Source organism: Myotis myotis, unplaced genomic scaffold (assembly GCF_014108235.1).
Source record: "Myotis myotis isolate mMyoMyo1 unplaced genomic scaffold, mMyoMyo1.p scaffold_m19_p_17, whole genome shotgun sequence".
Lineage (NCBI taxonomy): Eukaryota > Metazoa > Chordata > Mammalia > Chiroptera > Vespertilionidae > Myotis > Myotis myotis.
In genome coordinates, this window is record NW_023416321.1 from 8,017,277 (window position 1) to 8,040,157 (window position 22,881).

Consider the following 22,881-nt stretch of genomic DNA (forward strand, 5'->3'; position numbering starts at 1 on the left):
AGGAAGAGCCCTCCTGTAAGACTGCTGCCCACAAGAGCCTTGGTCTGTGGGCTGTTTGAGGTTCCCAGCACCCAGTCGTCAAAATGGGGAGGGGGCCTCTATTTCTGATCTGGTGAGGGCTGAGGGCCTCCAGTCCGCCCTGGGAGACCCAGCTCCACTGGCTGTCCACCCGCTCCACGAAGGAGGAAGAGGAGGAGGAAGAAGGCGGGGTGGGCCCCACCCCAAAGTCATTTGCAGAAGGGAAACCTCTTCCTCTTTCTACATAGGCTACCCCTGAAGAGTAGTCAGGCCTTCGCTGGCACATCCCCACGGGCGCACGGCCCTTACCGTGTCCCAGGTCTTGGCCAGTCTAAGAGGGCAGGCGTCCTTCCCGGAGTCCCTCCCCCAACCCTCGCTGGGATCCTGCCCAGAGGGGGTCTGTGCATTATTAATGCGGCCACATGAAAGGTGAGGGGCCCCCTTTTCATTCAAAATCCCATCCAACTGTCTTGGCTGACTCTACATTTTGGATCCCAGGAAAGGCATCGCTAGTGTACCCCCTCCCCCTGTCCAGGGCTGCCCCTCCTTATTGTCCAGGGAAAGAGCAGGCAGGAGGGAGGAAGGGAGGACGCAGCCTGTGATGGGGAGAGAGTGGCAGAGGAGACAAAGGGGGGCAGGGCACACCCCTTCCTCTGACTCCCCAGGGTCCCAGGCCCTAGGGCCATGCCCCGGTCTCTAGGCGCACACAGCGAACACAGGGACAGAAAGGAAAAGACGGAGCCGATCTTTCGGGGCTCCCATTTCCGGCTCCTCTACTGACTGCTTCCAACTTCCCTGCCCCCACCCCACACATTGAAACAAAATAAGAATATGAACTGTGGTTTTTACACTCTGTTCCTACGGTGTCTGTCTGGAGATGGGGGAAGGCTGCCTGCTGAGCTCTGCAAACTCCCGCGGGCGGCAGTGGGTAGACTCGGGGGGGGTGGGGATGGGTGTGAACAGATTGTATCCGCTGCTTCCAGGACAGGATGGAGATCTGGCCCAGGCCTCTTATCGCTCTTTCCCTCCAGCCTTCAGAATCCAAAACAGAGAGAGAGAGGGTGAGGCTTGGGGGTGCTGCCTTCGCCCCCTACCGGGGAAAGGCGGGAGTTCCGAAGGCAGAAGAAGGGCCTCAGCCATGGGGGGATTTCGGCACAGCCACTGCCCCCTCTGGGCTTCCCACACCCAGGAGTGCCCCTCAAAATACCCTCTCCCGCAGCTGCCAATCCAGTTATTGGAAAACAGCCCAACTTTCCCGGCCACTGAACCCAGTCACAGCCTCCACCAGAGCTGCTTCCTCATGGGTAAATGGAGACAGTGTCCCTCTCCCAGGGTTGTGAGGACTAAGATTGTAGACCAGAGATAAAGTCCCACACACAGTAGGTTAGCAGCCCACCTACGGAGGGCCCAGGGCCCTTCTCACTGTCACAACAGCTGTGCGACCACAACCAGACCAATGACCACCTGGCCTGATCTCAGCCCTCTCAGGGAGCTCTGGTGATACCCCTGCTTTACGGCCCAGGCAGCATGCTCAGAGAGGTTATCAGATCAGCTAGTGACAAAGCCTGCACCCAAACGACCCTACCCCACCGAGGAATTTCTGGGGGAGCAACAAAAACGGCAGGTTAGTCTCCCCTCCAGCCTAGATGATAAGAATTAGAGGCCTTCCCCTCCCCAAACACAGCATAATCCACAGACCACTCCCCCTGAAACCCTCTACGCCCTAAATCAAGGCCCCTCCAGCACACAAGCTGTGATACCCCTTCCCCAGCTCCCCCGACTGGATTTCCCCAAAACACACTCAACTCTGTGACCCTCTCACCCAATACACATAAACCATTAACTCCCTTCCCAACACACACCCAACCCTGACCCCACCAATCCCTTAAGCACACACAGCCCTGACCCTCACCACAATGCACACAGAATCCAGCCCTCCACAGTAAATACCAGTCCTCGCAGGAGACGAGCCCCAGGGCTGGTTTGGGGTAGAGAATCCTGTACCATCTCGGGGACCTTCCTGAGAGACTAGCAGGGCAAATACCCCAAGAATATTTATGTCCTTCCATAGGCCACCAGGTCTCTGAAGGAGACACCCAAGGCACCCAAGGCCCAGCCTCCTCTTGGGGAGAAGGATGGGAGGGGGGGAGGGAAGGTCCCAACACCTTTGTTGGTGGAAAGTGGGAGGAGGGAGCCTCATCAGCGAGGTTTCCTACAGAAGGGTGGCGAGGGCCAGAGCCCGGCAGTGCTCCCTGCAGGAATGGGGCAGCAGGGAAGGCGGGGCTGCCCCACGCATGGGAATTTTGATCTGTCAGGCTGCCATGCCCGGAGCTGAGAGCCAGGCCCCCAGCTCTGCATAAGAAGGTCCCAGAAGGGGGGAAGGTTAGGGAGAAGCTCGGAAGCAGGGGGTCTGGGTAGGAAGAGTCACTGTTGTTGTTGTTGAGGAGGAGGAGAAGGAGGGGGAGAGGAGCTGGGAAAGCCACAGGCTCCCGCAGGGAGGGGGCAGGAGGGGCATTGCCTAACCTGGGTGGAGAAAGCCAGAGAAGCCTTTACTTGCCTGAAATGTGGGCACCCCACCCTGGGGGGGAAAGGTTACCAGGGTGGGAAGTGGGGACCCGGAAGCCCTCCCCACCCACCTCTGAGAAAGAGGAAGAAGCTTGCAACATTCAGAGGAGGACAAAGAATGCACTCCCCTGGCACAGGGCAGGGCAGGGCCAGCAGCAGGCCCCCTCCCACCCTCAGTGCGGCCAGGCCCCCGGGGAGCAGTGTCGGGACTCTGCTCCCATCACCTGGGGAAGGACAAGTTGTCCACAGACACCAGTTTACAGCCCCCGACTTCTTCCCTAAAGAAACCCCACCCTGCAGGAAGCAGACGCTCCTTATCCGAGGTGGAAACATGAGCCCCAGTCCCTGTAGACACAACAACTACCCAGCAACTACCCCATACGGATACTGGGAACCACAGCCACACCCACCCACTCCCTGGCAACCCTGAACCCAAGAATTGGCCTCGCCATCACCTGGCACCCACTGGAAGGCCAGGCCAGAATCGGTTCCCGACTCCCAGGTCACTGTGCCACCCGCCTCGCATCCTATGTGAGGAAGAGAGGAGAGAGGAAGGAAACAGAAGACAGAGGTGTGACCAGGGGTGGTGGTGGAAACTGAGGCAGTATCTGACTGCCCCCTGCCCCAGGGCTTAAAGGGGCACAGGCATAGAGCTCCTACTCCCAGCGGCTGGTGGGGCCTGGGAGGAAGGGGGCCATGGCGGAGCCAGAGGCAGCCACCAGGAAGCGGTGGTGGTGGGCACTGGGCCAGTGCGGGCAGTGAGGCGCCCAGCCAGGGCCTGCCCCAGGGACAAAGAGACTCCCTGGCTCTGGGGAGAGCGCACTGCCCCCGCACCGAGAAGGAGGCACTGACCCCGCCAGGCCAGGCTCACAGGGCAGTGATGCCAGGCAGCTTGCCAGTGGCTGCGGGAGGGGCAGTGGGTGCCCGGGGCAGGGTGTTCAGTCCCTGCCCGCCAGGAGAGGTGGGACACATTTCCCAGGTCAGCGACTGACCCGCCAGCCTGCTGGTCCCTGCCGGTCCACGGTCTGTTCTGCTGCTTCCACCCCTCCTCCAGCCCCAGGCCAGGCCCCGGCTCTAGTCCCTCCTCCCCCCCAGCCCTGGCCTGGCGCCCAGCTGGGCCCTGGGGGCCAGAGTTACTGTAAGCGGCCTGGCAGGCCCTAGGCCTGGACTCTGCCAGCTGGCCGTAGCCGCCGCCACCTCCCACTACCTGGCTCGGCCAGCCAGGGAAGGGCACTGAGACCCCCGTCCAGCTAACAGGCAGCCCCCATGGCAGAGGGCGGAGGCAGAGAGAAAACACAGGCCCTGCCAAGACCACGCATGTGTCCACCGCCAGCGGCCAAGCCCAGCGCCCCTCCTGGGACACTCGCCCTATCCCCCAGGCTGCTCCTGGGTTCCTCCCTCTCTCCCTCCCCACGGGGCGGAGCTGGCCCTGGGAGGGGGTTGCAGCAGCCTGCCCCTCTCTACTCCTTCAAGCCCTTTCCCTCAGAGACGCTGGATGGGGTGGGGAGTAGGTGGGTGCCCTCTCAGTAGAGCTGCCATTTCCACCAAATGTCGAGAGGTTTGTTTACTCGCCTGCAGGCTGTGTGTCCAGTCCTTGGAGCTATTTATAAGGTCCTCAAAGACTCGGCACAGAAGAGGGCTGGGGGGCACCGCAGAACAACACTGTTTCATCTCTCCCTCCACGGCCCCAACATCAAACAACCACGTGATCAGCCTACAAGCCTTTCCTCCCGGAGCCCCCCAAACAATGGATGTGTCCCTTGTCCGCAGAAGACCTCGCTGCTGCAGCAGGACAGATGTACCCACAGGCCAACCCCCAGGCCTGCTCCCTCCAGGGCTCCCCCACCCAGCCTCCCATCACCCCACTTACTGGCTGGGGAGGGTGTGCTGTAGCCACTAACTGGAAGCTGGTGCTGGAGAGTGGTCAGAGCGCCTGGCGGGGAGAGTCCACCCAGCATCGGGGGGAAGAAGAAGGCGTAGGGGGGCACCGGGTACCCATTGAGGTGCCCTCCCCCAGGTGTCGGACAGGAACTGCTGTTGCTGGCCATGCCAAGCAGCCACAGTCAGGAGGCAGGCAGACAGTCTGGCGGAAGGCTCCGGCGGGCTTCAGGCCGCCCCTCCTCGGGGCATGGGGCCTGGGCCCGAAGGGGGCTGGGGTGGTCAGCCCACCCCCCCTTCTGTCCTGGGGCTGCTGTCCAAGGCTAGCGGACTAATCTCAGCCGCCTGGAGCCCCCACGCTAGCTGGGGGCCAGGGCTTCGGGGACGTCCCAAGAGCTGGTCCTTTGGTCAAGCAGTTCTGCAAGCGGGCACTTTCCTGGGGAGGTCCAGAGCTGGCCTTCAGGGCGCCGAAGAGGATGCCTCTCCTAGGTGGGCCCCAGCTAGGCAGCTGGGGGGGCCATGTCCTGTGACGCTGCAGAGAGAGGAAAGACAGGTGAGTGGGCACAGAGGAGCGGGCACACGGGCATTCCCCGTGGAGCTCCCCAACCTGGGCGGCCGGAGATTTTCCTGTGGCACCCGGCTGAGCAGACAGCTGGCACCATGCCTGGCTGGCAGAGACAGCCTGGGAGCAGGGCCCAGACGCTGCTGGGGGTGGCAGGACAGCACAGCCAGGCTGGGGAGACAGGGGCAGAGCTCAGAGCCGCAGAAGGCCTCTCACCCACAATCCTGAGGGTAAAGGGTCTACGGTGCCACCCCAAAGGTTCCCTGTAGCAGAGGCAGGCGGCTGAGCGCCTTCCCCCAGCGTGGGTTACCTGAGGTCAAGATGCAGAGAATGAGGGCTGGAGGGGAGCAGGGAGGGGGAGGAAAAGCCGCTTCCCTAAAGCACTGGCACTTCTCAGAAAAATGACTCCTAAGCCAGGGGCCCCTCTTACACCACTTCCCCCCCCCAAATCCAAGCCCCAGCACCCCAGATGGGTTTGTCCCACAGGCCAGGGGAGGAGGCCTGTTTACATACGTGAAAATAGGGAAACGCGAACTGAGGGCTCCTGGGCATCACCCCCAGTGCCTAACCTAACAGAAGGATGGGCTGGGTGGGCAGTGGGTCAGGAGGGCGGGGCCTACACTGAAGGGGTGAGGGAGGCTGATCTCAGAGTTCACCCACAAACTCTGTCTGCAGAAGCAACATCCCTGGAGGGGGCGAGGGGTGGGCCACAGATGAAAGGCCAGATGTCCCCCACCAGTGTGTACACAGATCCACACCCTGTTTGAACAGCTGGGGCCAGAGGACACGCATAGATAACGCCATGGGGGAGAGAGAGACAGAGATGAACCCAGAGGCTCCGTGACACAGACAGACAGCAAAGAGCGAAAAAGAGAACAGATCCACAGCAGAGACTTCCCATCCACTCGGGCTCTATAGGACCTACATACCTGAATACACATACGTGCATGTCTATATACATACATGTGTAGTACATACATGAAAGACAAGAGAAAAGACAGATACACACACACACAAAGAACAGCCAATCAAAAGCACAATGAGATGCCACTTCACATCTACTAAGACGGCGATAATAAAAAGGACTGATAATAGCCAGTGTTGGCAAGGATGTGGGAAACTGGAGCCCTCAGACATTGCGGGTGGGAATGTAACGTAGCACGGCTGCTCTGGAAAACAGTATGGCCGCTCCCCAAAGGTTACACAGCGTTAGCATCCTATAACAGTGATGGTGAACCTTTTGAGCTCGGCGTGTCAGCATTTTGAAAAACTCTAACTTAACTCTGGTGCTGTGTCACATATAGAAATTTTTTACCTTTGCAACCATAGTAAAACAAAGACTTACACTTTTGATATTTATTTTACATATTTAAATGCCATTTAACAAAGAAAAACCAACCAAAAAAATGAGTTCGCGTGTCATCTCTGACACGCGTGTCATAGGTTCGCCATCACTGTCCTATAATGACCCAACCATTTCACTCTGAGGTATCTACCCACGAGAGATGAAAACATCAGCCCACACAAAAACTTATACATGGATGTTCATCACAGCATTGTTCCTAACAGCCAGAAAGTTAACCCAAATGTCCATCAACTGATGAATGAAGAAATGACACACAGATCCATACAATGGAATATTACTCTGCCATAAAAAAGGATTAAAGCATGGATATACATTCCAATATGGATACACCTTAAAAGCATTCACCTGGTTCCAAAAGACCGTATAGTGTTTGATTCCATTTACATAACAGGTCCAGAATAGGCGATTTATAAAGACATAAAGTAGATTGTGGTTTACCAGGGGCTGGGTGTGGGTTTGAGGAAAATGGGAAGTGACTGCTGAGAGTACGGGACCTCTGTTCGCAGTGATGAAAAATTTCTAAAATTGATTGTGGTGGTTGCACAACTCTGAAAATACTGAAACCATTCAACTGTATACTTTAATGGGTGAATGTTATGGTTTATGAATTACATCTCAATAAAGCTGTTAAGAAGAAAGAGAGAAGGGAGGAAGGGAAAGGAAAAGACCCAAAATAAGGACTGCCTCCCTTTCCAACCCCGTCCCCCCAAGCTCGAGCCGTCCCAGGTTCCAAGCTCCAGGCTCCCCAGCTCAGACCTGGTGTCCAGTGGACAAGCACATGGCCAGCATTTGGCTGAGGACCATGCCTGGGAAGGGGAGTTCCTGCCAAGGCCACTGTGGGCGAGGCCAGGGCTTCTGGGCCCAGCTGGGCCAGGCAGCCTGCGCCAGGAGGGGGAAGTGGGGACAGGTACGTGCTAGGGAGGGGGCAGCTCTCCTAGGCGTGAAATCTGGACCTTGTTTTTTTGTTTTTGTTAATCCTCATCCCAGGATATTTTTCCATTGATTTTTAGGGAGAGTAGGAGAGAGAGAGAAAGACAGAGAGCCCTGACTAGGACCCCGAGGTCTGCGCCGGGGGGGGGGGGGGGGGGGGGAGCCTACAACAGAGGTATGTGCCCTTGACCAGAATTGAACCGGGGACCCTTTGGTCTGCAGAGCGACGCTCTAGCCACTGAGCCAAACCGGCTAGGGCTGGACCTTGTTAATGACCATGATTTTTACTGTTATTAATGACGACGACCATCGGGCTCTGTTCTTACTCCTGAAGGAGGTGTCCCTTCCCCCGTAGGCCCCTACAGATTCCCTCCCGGGTTGAGAGGGCTGACGTCAGAGGAACAAGGGCCCCACCCATTGGGCAAACTGCCACCCCAGGCCCCCCACACCCTTGTGGGGCCCCACACAACGGAACTCAGGCAAGGGAAGGAGGGGTTGGCTGGGCCTCATCAGCACTGACAGTCAGACTAAGACACACACACACACACACACACACACCCCACACTTGCAGAAACTCGTGCACGCAGGGCTATGGGGAGCATACGGGTGGGCAAGAGCACGTTCGCACACCGGCCTGTGTGTGTGTGGGCACGCACGGGAGAAGAGGGGACCTGGAGATACCATCTCTCCACACTGGGGCTCCACCACACAATGAACATGGTTCCGGGCTGGCGTGCCCAGCCCCAGGACACAGCTCCCCGCAGACACACACCACAGCCCCCGTTTCCCCTGGCCCTCCCCCAGCCAGGCTGGCCTCTGTACCCGCCTCCCTGGGGTCCAGGCCCCCAGCACACACCGCGCTCCATGAACACACAGAGGTGCACCCCTCGGAAATACTCAGGAGGATTCACATCCACGCTGGGGCTGCCTCCCTGAGGGGAGGCCCCGGGGGGCTGAGGCCCAGAAAGCCAGTCGCTTCAGACTCCAGGCGTCCTGACCCAGCTTTGGGGGCTTGGGGGTGGACCCCCTCTGGAACCCCCCATTGCCCCCACAGGAGAGAGAACTACAGTCACCTTAATGCCTCCACTCCTCTGCCCCAGAGGAGTCTGAAACTGAACCAAACTTCAAACTCCCCCACAGATACACACCCCAGGGAGAGGCTGCAAGGCCTCCCCACCCCGATCTGAGCTTCAAACTTCAGTGCAGTCACTCAGCCCCTTGGGGAGGGCCTTTAGCAGCCGGAGGGGGTAAAGATCACAGACACCGGGCCAAGGGCCAGGCTGGTGAGGGAACAGGGATGGGCAAGGGCACGGATGATGGGGACAGAGCCAGAGCGCACAGGCTCTGCCTCAGAAGTTCCCTCTGCAGCCATGACCCTCCAGGAGACACCTGGGCCCGGGCCCCTGCACCCAGGGGTGGAGAAGACACAGTCACAGAATCGAAACCAGCACCAAAGAAAGGGAAAACAAACTACCCACATCCAACCTCCACCCTGTGCCCGCCACCTCCACGGCCCACGGGCACCCTCCCTCGAGGGATAGAAACCGCAGGCCCACACCTCCCATACGCTGAGCCAAGACTCAGCACGGCTGAAAGAGGGGTGGGGGCTAGAGCGCCTGCCACCAGCCACACGCCCTTGCCCATGGCCCCCCCCCCCTCACCACGGTGCCAGAACCCCTGCTCAGGGTCAGGTGCCCCAGGGTCACACACCTAGAGGAAAAGGCAGGAGCTGGCTGCGCCTTGAAGATGGTAGGAAAAAACAGAGGTTTGAAGGGTCAAATCTCAGCTCTGCCACTCTGGGTGACCTTAGGCAAGTCATTTAACCTCTCCGAGCATCTGTTTACTCGCCTGTGCACCGTCTACCTCAACAACTGGTTGTGTGATTTAAGAGATAAAAGTCCTGGAAAGCACCCAGCACCGCGCCTGGCACCCAGGAGGTGCTGGGCAACTGCCCCCCTCCCCCCTTCCCCAGCCTCCCCACGCCTCTCAGCACCACCCAGGGCCTCCCTGGGCGGTGTCTGCTCTCCCTTCCTCTCCCCGACCACGGTGAGCATCTGTGGACAGAGCTGGGCAAGAGAATTACCCACTTTCCAGGGTCTGCTTCCCCCAGACTGAGGAGAGGGATGTGGGGAGAGGGACATTCGGGGTGTGGGTGGAGGCCCGACCACAACCCTTTCCCAAATTCCCTTCTTTCATTTCACAAACCAAAAAAGGGAAACCTTTGGATTTGGGGAGGGGAGGAGGGGAAGAGAAATTGACCATTTCCTCCCTGTTGTCAGGGGAGAGGAGCCAGGGGTCCCCAAGCCCAGCTGGCCCAGCCCCCCCCCCCTTCATTCACTCTCTCCTCTCCCCTCCCCAGGCTCTCCTGAAACAATGGTTCCCCATGAACAGAAGTCAGGCAGTCCTGGAGGGGCTCAGAGGAGGAAACCAGGATTGGGGAGCTTAACAGAAGGGGGCACAGGGGGTTTCCTAACAATTCTAGACAGTCAATGAATCATATGCAAATGACACCCGAAGCTCAAGCTCAACTGGAGGGGGTGGCACGGCGATGGGAACTCCAGCCCTGGCAGAGGCAACACCTGGCCCCTTTGGACCCCCTCCCCTGCCAGGAGCAGGGCAGGGCGGGACAGGGCAGATTTCAAACCCCAGCAGTGGGCTGGATCTATTGACAAACTCTCCAGGAAAGGACACGCACACGCACACACAAAGCCACAACCCCCGCTTCCCCCATGCTCCTCAGATCTGCCGGCAAGGGTTGGGGAACCGTGATGACCACTACCCCCTTTTTCCAGGGGTCCCTCTCCTCCCCAGCAAGCCCACACTCTGGCCACTCTGGTCCTTGGTGACCAGGGTCTGGGCTGCAGGCAGGAGAGAGACCCCCCAGGAGTGTGTGCGAAGGATCACCTGGGACAGGTGGAGGGCAGCTCTTCCCCACCGGCCCCTCAGAGCCCCAGGCCTGCCCCGCTGGGGCTAGGACTTGTTTGAAAACCTGCTCCAAGCATGTGAAGGCCCTGAGCACATCCTTGGAGGGGCCAGGGGAGGGCTGAAACCCAGTGTCTTCCCCTGGAGGCTGCCACTGCCCCACTGTTTCAAGACGAGCGAGCGCCGGGTTCAAGAAGGGTGGGTCTGAGGCCTCCCCCACCTGTGCCCGACCTGGCCCCAGTTCTGCCCGTATGCAGGGCTACCTGGCCTCCACTGCCACGCTCTCAGCAGCGACTGAGTCACAGGCAGAAAGAGCAACTGGACAAGCCCATGCCCATGACAGGCCAAGTTCTTGGAGGAGGAAATGGGGGGTCTCAGATGGGCGGGGCGGTGCCCCCAACTCCTGCCCACCCAGGGACCCCATCCCAGAGCCCCTGGGAGCTGTGCTCGGGACCTTCAAAGGCCCGGGTGAAGCCGGGCGACTCTCAGCGCAGAGAGTAGGTGAAAGGGCAGGGGGCAGCCCAGGCCTCGAGGAGGGAGCAGCCTGGGGAAGGCAGAAACAGGAAGAGGAAGAGATGAGCCAGCCCAGGCCACAGCCAGACCACAGGAGTGAGTGGCCCAAACAAAGGCGGCTCTGTCCGGGGAGGGGGCCCAAAGGGGCACAGACAAAAGGGGACCCCCCAGCTTGGAAACCACCGTCCTCACACCCATCCTGGCATGGGGCTTTCCCCACCCTCACCTTGGCAGCTGCCCCCTCACCAGCGTCTCCCAACCTCCACAGTGTAGGCAGCACAACCCTCTCACGATGGGCACGCTGGGAGGATGGAGCACACAGGAGGCGTGTGTGTGTGTGTGTGTGTGTGTGTGTGTGTGTGTGCGTGCATGCGTGTGTGTAAGGTTACAGCCATGCCCCCATCCCCTCAGCTCTGCCCCAACCCAGAAACTACCCCAATTCTGAGTCCCAGGGCAGACAGGCTGTCAGCTGGACTCAGTGCTACCAGCCCCCTCCCAGCCAGCATCCCTCCCTGGGGACCCAGGCTGCAGGGAAGCCGGGAACGCCCCCCCTCCCCACTGCTTCAGGATATCCTTTTGGCTCTGACCCCAGACTAGGACTGAGTCAGACTCTGCCCTGCCCCATAACCCCCCTCTTCCATCAACCCCCCAGGAACTTCCTACTCCACGCCTACTCAGTTGGGGCTAAAACTTGGGGGAATCTCTTCCCCTCTCCATTTCCAGTGAACAGAGCAGAGAAGCCCAGGAGGGGGTGGGGAGAATGGGTCACAGAGTCCAATGGCTTGCCCCTTAAGCACAAGGCCTTGGGGTCAGGGAGAAGCTGGTGCAGGCTGTGTGGGAGGGGCACCACTCTCCCCACCCCCCAAAGAAAATACAGGACCAGGGATCTTGCCCAGAGCCCCACCCCACTCCAGCCTGGACCCCAAGAAGTCACAGAAACTCCCTAGGAAGGGTCGTTTCCATGAGAACACAGGATGGGAGAAGGTGACAAAAGTAAAAAGAGACACGAACTGGCATTTTTATAAGGCAGCCAGGACCCAGGCTGGAGGGGACAGGGTCTGCACAGCCAGACTCACATCGCCAGCCAGTCAAGCACAGCCACATGCGGTCGCAGCTCCCCAACACTCATCTGGGTAGATAACTGTGACTCCTTCCCGTAGACAGAAGTCTGGGGGGTCCTGGGGGATCTGGGACATCTGAGACCACACACACTCAGCCTGACACGGCCCCCAAGGCAGCCCCCCCCAGACTGCCCCCCCCAATTGTGGGTCTAGGGGGAGGGGGCATTTTCCTCCCCACAAGAACCAGGGTAAAGCCTACAGCGGCCATCTCCATGGTAACCAACAACAAACATCCCAGGAACCACAGTGGGACAGGAAGTGACAGTCACATGACAGGAAGACTTTTTTTTCCCAGCGTGGGGAGGGTGATGAGGATGGTTAGCAGCCCCTGGGAAATCAGCTGTTCCCGAGGTTGGCCCCACTTGGAGCTGGAGGGAAGAGGGGGTGGCTGGGAGGTTGGCCGCCCCCTCCCACAGCGTTCAAGGTTGGCCCTCCCTCCACGCCTGCCACTCAGGTCCCCTCCTCGGTCCCCCTCCCCTCCACTTCCTGCCGTGACTGGAGATCAGAGAACTACCCACCGCAGCTTCCCCTTCTCAAGTCTCGATTCCTGGGCTGAAGGTTTCGCTGTGGGGCAAGGGACAAAAGGAAGGAGGGCTGGGAACCTGCAGTAGGACCCAGGGGACGAGGCTCTGGGGGAGGGAGGTGTGTACACACCAGCACACAGCGAGCGGGCGCGGTGACACCAGCCGGGCGCAGTGACACACGGAGGCATCTCGGAGGGCAGGCGAGCAGAGCCCTTCGCTCCAGCCCGCCTTGCGCCCCACTCCTGCCGGCAGGCGCTGTCCTGAGCCTCTGGGTTCACCCCATCCTTCCACTGGCCTCCAGACCGGTGAGGTCTCCCCTGTGCCCAGCCCCCACCCACCTCTCCCCTGCCTTTTGTGCTGAAGAATCCCCTTTCCTGCTCCAAGGTGCCCGCCCAGAGAGGGCACCTTGGCCAGAGGTGGGGGGAATGGAAGCTCCCTCTGCCCCCCTCCCCTTCTCTGCAGATGTCCCAGACTATATTTAGCCCAAACCGGGAGGCCAGCCAGACCGACTCCCCACTGGCCCAGAGCTGAGCTCCCAGTTTTTATGCAATTAAAACATTAACAGAAAACCAGCCCCATCCACACGCCCCTCCCCCCCCCCGCGCCCCCCGCAGCCCTGCCAGAGCAGCAGAGCTCAGAACACGTGAACAAGGGCAGCCCCGCTCTGCAGCTAGTGGGGGTCACTGTGCAAATAGCAATAAGCTCATACCCTTCCCCACTCCCAGGCCCCGCCCCCATCGGCAGGAGGGACATCGGCCATGCGATCAGGTTGACACTGGGAGGGGGCACAGGCTTTCCTCGTTCTGGGAAGGGACAGGCCTATCCAGTGGGTTGAGGGGGGGTTGCCTGGTTGCAGAAATTCCACCTGTCATTTTGCAGCCCACTCCCAGCCAGCTCCAGTTACAGGGCTGGGGGTTGGCAACAGGTGCTGGCCAGGCTGGCAGCAGTCTAATCCCCCCACCCCCCTCCCAGGCTGACAGTGGTGCCTGGAGGTCCCCGCAGGGGCCCAGGCGGGCAGGATGCTGGGTGGAAGCAAGAGGCCTCGCTTCCATTTAGTGGGTGTGGGGGCGGCCATGCCCCTTCTGTAAAACCTGCCCCCCTACTCGGTGATGTGTGTCGGAGGGTCTGGGGCAGCCAAGGAAACCTTAGTTCCATAGCGCCTATTTCATTTCCCTGTGATGCCAGGCGGGCAGGCGAGAGTGTGGGAGGTCTGTCTGCCTGCCTCTTCCTCCTCCTCCTCTCCAAATTCCAGGAAGGAGCAAGGGAGGCTCCAGTTGCGGAGAGAGAGGGAGAGCGAGCAGGCGGTCCCAGCTGGGGAAGGAGGGGGGGCGGGGACTGGAGCGGGAGGCAAGATCCAGACGGAGCAAGAGACACCCACACCCGAGCCAGACTGGGACAGACGCACCAACCCTGACACATTCTCACACTCTGGGCCTGGTCCCCGCACACCGCCCACCCTGCGGGGACACCCAGACACCCTCAGCCAATCCTGCCAATCCCCAGTACACTCCCTGGACACACACAGAGATCCAGGCCCTCACCCCCCACAAACCGTGTGGGCTCCAGACAGCAGCCAGAGGGCGGAGAGGGGAACGGAGGGAAGAAAGACAGCAGGCAGCAGAGGATGTGCAGCCAAAGCCCTGGAAGCTGGAGTCGGGTTGCCACACTCCTTTCCCAAAACCCAGTTAAGTCAAGACAACCCTGGTCATCTTGCCAGGGGCCCTGCCAGCTTCCCACACTCCCCAAACCACCACCATCGGAAAGGGGTGTGGGGTGCTGGGCAAGTGAAGATAACCCTGTGTATTCATCACAGGGTAGGGTTACCTTCCCCAGATGGCCCTCACCCAGACCGCAGACAGTGCTCACAAACAGACCCCAAGACGCCCAGCCTAGGTCCTGCCTGGCCATGCCACCCAGAGGACAGCGGCTGGGCACTGAGGTTTGTGTTTGGGGGCAGGCCGCACCCTCATGTCACACCGTTCTGAGGAGCACCCCACTGAAGACCCTAGAGTCTGAGCAAGGAGTGGCTTGGGGGGAAAGGTGCCAGAGGGCACAGCCAACTTCGAACCTCCTCAGAAACTTGACCAAATGATTTAGGGGAAGGAAAATGAATTAACAGGAGCGTGGGTCAGTACCCCCCAAGGAGACCCGAAGGGCCACTCAGATGATGTCCTCTCCCCCACACTAGACAGGGTGGCAGGAACCACGTCATGGCACATGTGGGTGACTGTGCCCAACGGGGAATGCATGGGGGTGATCAGGCTGGTGCTGCCCACAGCTAGCTTCCTGCCAGGCTGCCACATGGTTGGGGAGTAGGAGGGGGGACCAGAGAGGTGTCCTACAGTAGCAGGGGCATTTAGGGTAAAACTGAAGGGCAGAGATTTAGGGGCTGTAGGAGGAGGTGCCCAGGATTAAGCCATTCCAAGCCCAGGGTCTTCGCAGAACTGCCAGTGCCTCAAGCCGCCCTCACCAGTCTGGCGGGGAAACTCCTGCAAAGACACTGCATCGCACTCATTCACACCCGCAAAATCCCGCAAAATCCAACATCCGCGGCTCCCAGGGGCCTACCCGAGTCTGATCTTAGTAACCGCTGTCTCAGGGCCCACATGGTCCAGATTCCCAGGCAGAACTATGTCCCAGCCCCTCCCAGTGCACCAACATCTTTCACAGCCACAAACTCCCTGACTCCACAACCCCCACACCCTCCCACACACACCCACCCCCACACACCCACCTTCTTCCTCCAGCTCCAAATACTCTCTCTTGTTCCCACCCCCAGACTCATCTCCACCCCCCTCTCCACAGGGGAAGCCCCAAGGCTCCAAGCCATCCCTACTCCAACCTGGGGCTTCCCCCACCAGCCTCCCCATCAAGCACAAGGCCCTGGAGGAGTTTAAGGCTGGAGCCCATTTCCTAGTAAGACCTGGTATTCTTGGTGAATCGCTTCCCCAGAACAACCCTGCCCTATGACCACCGCCGTCAGGGAAGGGGACAGCGACATGCCCGAATCCCCTGGCCAGGAAACTGGAGTAGAGGGTGGTGGTGGGCAGTAGAAGTGAGGGTGGCGGGTATGCAGCAGGGGTGGGGGGTGGGGAAGTGTTCTCGGGAACAAGTCCCTTGGAGAACATATATCTACACACATGTGCACACAGCCCGCGGGCAGAAGGCAAGCTGGTTACAGAAGAGGAAGCCCACACCAGGTGGGTGCCCTATCCCAGACTGAATCGATGGGAAAGAAGTCTCCAAGGCTGGGGAGGGGGGGGGTGCTTTTTGGTATGATTTCCATATGAGCTGGTGCACATCCCCAGCCTGGCACGCTGGTGGCCCGACCCCCTTCCCACGGAGCAGCCTGACAGGAGGACAGTGCCCAGAGAGGGGGCACAGCCAAGCCGATTTTCCAGTGCCCCCCTCCCACACACACATCTGGCTAGCAGCTTCCCCGCCTCGTGGGTGGCACCATGTCCCAGACACCCTCGGCAGAGCAAAGACGGCCAGTCTATTCCGTCCTCTTCTCACCCAAAGAGCTGCCACCACCCCATGGTAACACCAGACCCAGTCGTCCCTTTCCCGACGGTCCTGGTCCCCCCACCCGATGCCGACGGCTCCCCTCTCTCCACGGGGCACACCAGCTGAGCGGGCCCCGCCCCCCAGGCCGGCTGCCGCCGGTGGGGGTGGGCCCCCGGGCCGCTTCTCCCCAAACCACAGAGCAGCTCAGATAACAGGCGGGGAAGAAGGAGGGGGCTCGTCCGTTGGGCATCCGATCTCTCCCCAAACAGGTTTGAAAGTCTTTTTTGTTTTGCTCGTTTCTGAAGAGAAAGGAGAGAGAGAGCTGGAGTTCCCAGCGGCGGCTCTGCCCCAGCCCGGCGCCGGGGACACGCACGGCAAGGCGGCTTCGGACGCCTCCCGGCTGCGCGCGAAGACACGGGCGCAGACAGACGCACAGACGGGGCTCCCCCGCCCCGGGCACGGCGGCAGCGGGTTGGGAAGCCCAGGAAACCCCGGGCTCCCGTCAGCACCCGCCCGGCTCCCGGTCCCCATCCGCAGCTCCCATCGGGAGCGGAGCAAGGGTCCCCGCTGCCGGTGCGAGCCGGGGGCTCTCCACGATCCCCGGGGTAGAGGTTACCTCGCAGCGGGGGGACGCAATCCGTCCGTGCGCCCACGGGCGCGGCGTCTGCCCTGCCCCTGCGCCTCGGGACAGCTCGGCGTCAGGGCTGCGGGGTCCCGGGAGAGGAGCCGTCCGGGGGACCGAGCTCAGCAGCGCGGGCCGAAGGCAGCGGCCATGGCGAGTCACGTGCGGAGGCTGAAACTTTACCCGGAGCCCCAGACTTGGGGGGCGGAGGGTACGGAGCTGGGGGAGGCCCTCGCCCTCGGCCCCGCCCCTGCCCGCCCACTGACCAATCACCAGCCAGAGGCGGGCCCACAGGATCACGCCCCACTCTCCTCGCCTTAATAGACCCGAGACTGGGCGAGTCTTAAAGGAGCCGCGCCTAGCAGAAGGCTGGACCGTGGGAATCTGTGAGAATCCCTCCCTCTGCCCCAAAAGGACAGCTTCGGAGCGAGGAGCTGAAGTTCTGCGGGAAGAATGGGAAAAGGGCTAGATGGAGAAGGGGCTGCAGTGTGTGGTATCACATTCCCTTCCCCAGACAGACAAACACACACACACACACACACACACACACACACACACGCACACTGAAACCTGGGAAGTGAACTGGGAAGTGAATCCAGTGCCTCTGGCCCCAGCTGTCAAGCCCAGGCTCCCCTAATTATAACCCTCCTCCAGGGACCAGTGGGAGCTGAAAGCTGTGTGACCTTAAACAAGTCGTTTCCTTTCTCTGAATCTTAACTTTCTCATCTAAAAAAAAAAGAAGTGCAAGAGTAGATAGACCTCACTCAAGTGCACTCCTCCCAGTTCCCCCCCAAAACCTCTCCAGCTCGAGTGGGTCATCAGTCAGAAGAACTCTGGCCCACCCCAACCGCTCAGCAGCCCCCCTCTCCCCCCCAAAAGCGCAGTGGCTCTTGGATCTCCCAAAGGCTAAGTCAGGGCGTCAGGACCACACACTCCTACACCCCGCGCCCCCCCCCCCCCAATGTTAGAGAACTCAGCTCCTCCCTCCTGGCCCAGGCTGGGGAGCCACTGAAGCGCGCATTCTTGTTCCAGGTGGGCAGGATCTGATTCACTCTCCCTCTGCAGGACCCCAGTCCCCAACAGTCCCCAACACAGCCCCGTGTCCCGCCCCGCCCCCCGCCCCCCCCCGCCTCTGCTCTTCTCGCAGCCAGGGGAGGGGGGAGCAGAAAGCGGAATCACTAGGGAACCCCCTTTCGCAGTCAGAGAAGTGGCCACGAGTGCCCCCACAGGACTTCCCGCTGGAAGGGGAAGTGCCTCACGCCCCAGCCTCCAGCCCGGGGAGGAGACAGCCCAGCCCGACAGGCAGAGCTCCCAACCCACCGGTCCGACGGCCCCGCTTTCCAGAGGGAAGCCCAGGCCGGAGGAGGACACGGGTTTGGGGCCCCTGTCGCCCTGGTTGCACAGCCAGGTCGAGGCTGGAGGCGTCTGATTGTCTCTCCAGTTCTAGCTCCCAGCCTCGGGGAGGTAAGACAAGCCCCTCCGGGTGTGCGGGGCGCACTGCCCTGCGGTCCTGCGCGGGGGAAGGTGCCCGCACAGCGCCTGGCAGCGCCTCCCCGGCCCCTTCCCGCCCGCTGGGCCGGCGGTCTCCCGCTCGCGTCTGGATTTCCGTCCGCCGGTGCGAACCGCCCGCCCCGCCCCTCCCGCCCTGTCCCGTCCAGATCCATCCGCAAACATGCGCTCAGCCGGCAGGAATGCGCCAATGGCTCCCAGATGTGGACGCCAACGCTTAACCCCTTCTCCTCCAACCCCCCCACCCCCACCCCAAAGGCCTTCAGCAGGAGCCCAGCCAGCAGCAGGGGGCGCCACCTGGTGAGGGGCCAGCCTGGGGGGGCGGGGGAGGGGGACTCAGCGTCAGCTACCCACCCCAGCCGGCACAGGCTCCCCCTGGGCCTAGACCTAGACTCTACCAGTCTTCCTTCCAGTTGAGGCCAGGGGTAAGGATTATGGACACAAAAATGGAAGTGTGCATAAACACAGGTATACCGCCTCCCACCCTGCGAGGCCTTCGCATACACCTGCAAGCACAGGGGGTCAGGCGTGCACACTGAGAGTCAGGTGTGCAAATGCAAACTCAGGACACCCACATACACACTCAGAGCACACATGTGTATACCCCCACGTGCATGCCCAGGATACCCATGTATGCACATCCATGAGCACACAGACAGGCATGTGTGCCTTGGCCGGGTAGCTCAGTTGGTTGGAACATCGTCTGAATTGCCAAGGTTACAGGTTTGATCCCCGGTCAGGGCACATATAAGAGTCAATCAATGAATGCATAGATAAGTGGAACAGCAAATCGATGTTTCTCTCTCCCTTTTTCTCTCTTACAAAAGAAAAGCAAGACAGGCATTTGTGCACACAAAGGACATGAGGCAGAGGGTGGGGCACACTCCTGAACAGACATAGCATAGACCCAGGTGCAGATGAGGGAAGAAACTCATGCATCCACAAACCTGCTCCCCACAGGGGTCAGACACACATGCACAGAAGACTGGCACCCAGGTGAACCAGCACACAGCCGGCACGCCTCTGCTGTGCTCCCTCCCTGTCCTGCCTTCCAATATCTAGCCTTCCCCAGGCTTGACTCCCAGAGGCAGGAGAGGTCCCAGGTAGGAGGGAGGCTAGGAGTCCAATCTGCAGCAGCAGCTGCACTCCAGCTGTGCTGGGGCCACAATGGGACTCCTACCCCCGCCCTCCCTACCCCATCCTCTAAGGTCCTTAACACTAGAGGGAGAAGAGTGTAGGAGGCAGCAGGAGTCTAGCAGAGCGGGGGCGGGGGGGGGGGGGGCGTCCCACGGGCCTGGCGACTGACTGCTCGCTCTTCAGGAAAGACTCACCTGGGGGCCTACCTCCCCCCCCCCCCACACACACACACACACAGCACACAGGAAGAGGGCTCAGGGAGGAGTCTGAGCTACTTGTTTCCTAGGGAAACCCAAGAGCCCACATAGGTGCAAGGCCAGTGACAGCCCCCAGCAGTCCAAGGAGATACAAAATAGCTCTGACACCCGCCCCCCAGAAGGCCCTCACTTCCAGCAAAACAAGGCCTCCCTCACAGTCTCTGGGGAGCCCCTAGGGAATCCCATTGCTGGTCATGTAAACAGAGGCTGGGAGGCACTGCAGGCCAAGACTACCAGGACGCAGGTGCGAGGGGAGACGTCTGCTTCAGTGGACTCTTCCCCTCCCCAGCCTCCCAGCTTATCCTCAAAGGCACTCCTCCCACAAACACCCTCATGGCCCCACCCCACTGGATTCTCACAGCCCAGAAGGGTCATATGGGGTGAGGCTCCTGGTTCCATTGTACAGATGAGGAAGCTGAGGCTCAAAAAGGAAACTGTCTTGCCCAAGGTCATACAGCTTGTCAGTGGCAGAGCTAAGATTCAAACCCACAGTCACCTCTTTAACTCACCCCCCTTTACTCCAAATCAAACATTTCCACGCAGATCCTGCCACCTCGTCCCCTCGACAGAGCCCATGGGAGACACACCATCCTTGGCTGGCGCTGCAGGTCTATTCGTGGGGCCAGGACAGACCACAGAGAGATCAGAGAAGACACTGGGACTATGCATATGCCCCCCCCAGCCCCACCCCAAGCTTGGTGCCCACCTGCCCAGCAGGCACAGCCGGGTGACTCAGCTGCATCCGGGGGAGATGCCAGGGCAGTGACTCACCTACCGAGAAGAGAAGAAGAGCTATGGCTGGCACCTTGCCAGCCCCGGGACAGAAGTGACTTAGTCACCGAGACTGTGATGCCCAGCAGGCACAGCCCGGGCACTGGGGACAGAGACAGGCTGTCTCTGTGTCCTTCATGGTTACATGCGCCCCCTGGCGAAGAACAGGAATCTGGGGGGTGAGCTATGGCTGTACCCTCCCCTGCCCCCTCACCATGCCCACCCTCACCACACCAGGCCCTGCTCCAGTGCAGGCAAGTTTTGTGAGACCCCTGGGCTGCCCTGCGCCCCCCTCCACAGCCTGCCCCCTGCCCATCACTCACCACCCACTCTCCCACCAGCCCTACCGCCTCCTGCCACCCAAGTTGTACCCAGGCTAAGAGTCTCCTTTAACATGTCCTGGCAGCACCTCCTGCCCCCACAGCCCCTCTTACCCCCCCCCCCCACATACAACATGCACTCATACACACTCCTGCCAGCCCTGCTCCAGCCAGCAGCTGCTGAAGTTGTTGAGCAGGAGGGGAATTGGGAGGGTGGGGTGCAGGGATTGAGTTACCAGAGGCCGATGGGGTGGGCTGTCACCCAATCCCTTCCCCAGCTAGTCCTCCTCCCTGGGCACCGTCTCACTCACCCACCTGCTTCCCTCCCACCTCTGGCTGGCAGCCTACTGCCCTTTAAGCCCCTCCACCCCCACTCCACCCGAGCTAGAAAAGAGATGTTCACGAGTATTTGTCATGCTAAGACCAGCCCAGGATATGAGAGAAAGAGAGAGACAGAGAGAGAGATGGACAGAAGGAATAATTCCTGTGCCCAGCGCTCTGGCTGCAACCACAAGACCGAGGTGTGTATATCTCTGTGATAAGCCGGAAGGGGACAGAGTAACTCCCCAAGTCCCAGGGGAGTAGATGGGGCCCAAGGGGGGTTGACAGGCTGAACAACCTCAATCCATTTGCACTATTGATTTCTCACACACTGCAGCAGGCCTGATGCGGGGGGGGGGGGGGGCATGATAAATCAGCCCCCCAGAGACAGAACTTGAGTGGAGGGGGGAGGGGCTCCTTCACCACAATTTGCGGCCCAGTGAGATGGACTTGGGGGCAGGGGGTGGGCGGCAGGGGAATAGGTTGAGTGGAAGGAGGCAGGGGTGGGGGAGTGGGTGTTGCATTAAGACCAGTCCCAGCATATCCTTCCAGCTGGATCTGAAGCTGATTGGAAGAAAGAGGGTACATAGGCAGGGCCCCCGAACAACTCCAGGGGGCGCCACTGACACCGTAGTTGATGGAATGGCACCTCCTGCAGCCATGCAACGTGGTGGCCCTAGGAAAGAGGCTGAGGCAGGAGCCTGAATTTGAGGGACCACAATTCTCCACTGTCCTTTCTCCCTGCAGCACCTCAGCCCCCTTCTTCCAGCCTCAAGGTGGGCTCGCTTCTGACTTGGGATTCGGAGCCTCTGATAATCTCCCGGCTCTTCAGCCTGCTCCCCTCCTTTGGTGAGGGGATTGGCAAACAACCGCCATGACGCAGGCGTGGCAGGATGGGGGCTCACAGAGGGGGCTGGAGAGCCTGCAAACCCACATCTGAGATCCTAGTCCTTGGTCTGTCCCCAGCCCATCCCCGCCCGCCGTGGGCAGACCTGTGGCCCTCTCTGGGTCTCTAAATGGAGTTAGACAGGAAGCTCCTCCTCTCAAGTGTCGCCAAGCCCCACAGCTCTCAGCCTGTGAGCCTGTTGGCACCTGCCCAGCACCTCCATTCACACCAGTGGCCACAGGCCACCTAAACAAACCCCAACCCTGACCTCCTTCCAACCTGGATTCAGACTCTCTCCACATGGTGGAGGCTGAGAAACAAGCCCAGCTGGGGTTGACCAGAGACCCCGCGCAAACCAGCAGAAAGGGAGACGGGCCTGGCGCCTGGCCGGGGTCCTCCTCGCTGCAGTAAGGCACAGACAGGTGTGGTGAGCGGCCATGACAAGGGAAAACGGTGCAGGGGCCTGGGCAGCCAATGACCAGCTGGGTGTCCGAGGGCAAGTCACATCCCCTCTCTGTGCCTCAGTTTCCCCCTCTGTAAGGGGAGATATGGCCTGGAAAGCCCCTCTGGTTCCAAGTCCAGTCCAAGTTGGACAGAGTCAACCCTGAGGGATCCCCAGGACTCCTCCGCCCGGCCCGGCCCGGCCCATTGACCTGGGTCAGGACCGCTCCACCAGGTCCCAGCCCTGCCTAATGCATCTCCTTGCTCTATCGGCTGCCCCTCCGGCCCTTCCCGAGGCCTCGGCCTGCCTCCTTACCCTCACCTTGGCCAGCCCCTCTCCCTGCCCCGTGATTTTCTGCACGTCCCTCCTGCCAGGGGACAGACCAACTAAAAATAGTCCCACAGCCTTTCTCGCCCACAGCTGCCCAAAGAGCAGGAAGCGAGGGGGGCAGGGAGCCCATGTCCTGCTCTCCCCCCCATACTCCCGGCTCGGAACCATGTCCAGTACTCCAGCCTGGGACTAGTGCCAATTTGGCCATCTCAGGGGCATCCCACACCCCTTCCCTAGGGGGAGGCCTGCCCATAAGTGCCTACAATCACAGAGCTGTCCCAACCCTGTGAGAGGAAGAGAGAGGAGGCAAGCGGTCTACAGGGAAACCTTCCCAATTTCTGACAAATCAGTGCCAGCCACATTGTGGGCACCGAGAGGGC

General features: G+C 60.4%; 1 protein-coding gene across 6 annotated transcripts in view; it reads right to left on the minus strand.

Moving 5' to 3' along the window:
- Positions 1 to 22,881, minus strand: part of RARA (retinoic acid receptor alpha) — a 42,630-nt gene that overhangs the window by 16,861 nt on the left and 2,888 nt on the right. The window contains exons 1-3 of one of the 6 annotated variants that reach the window (XM_036339928.1): positions 16,523 to 16,731; positions 4,454 to 4,993; positions 868 to 1,050 (exon numbers count right to left, since the gene is read on the minus strand). In XM_036339928.1, the coding sequence (XP_036195821.1) occupies positions 868 to 1,050; positions 4,454 to 4,631 (361 nt within the window). In that variant the 5' untranslated portion in view covers positions 4,632 to 4,993; positions 16,523 to 16,731. Of the gene's footprint in view, positions 1 to 867; positions 1,051 to 4,453; positions 4,994 to 5,068; positions 5,216 to 16,522; positions 16,732 to 22,881 lie in introns of those variants that run through there. The other 5 variants (XM_036339930.1, XM_036339929.1, XM_036339931.1 and 2 more) reach the window with 5 other exon arrangements.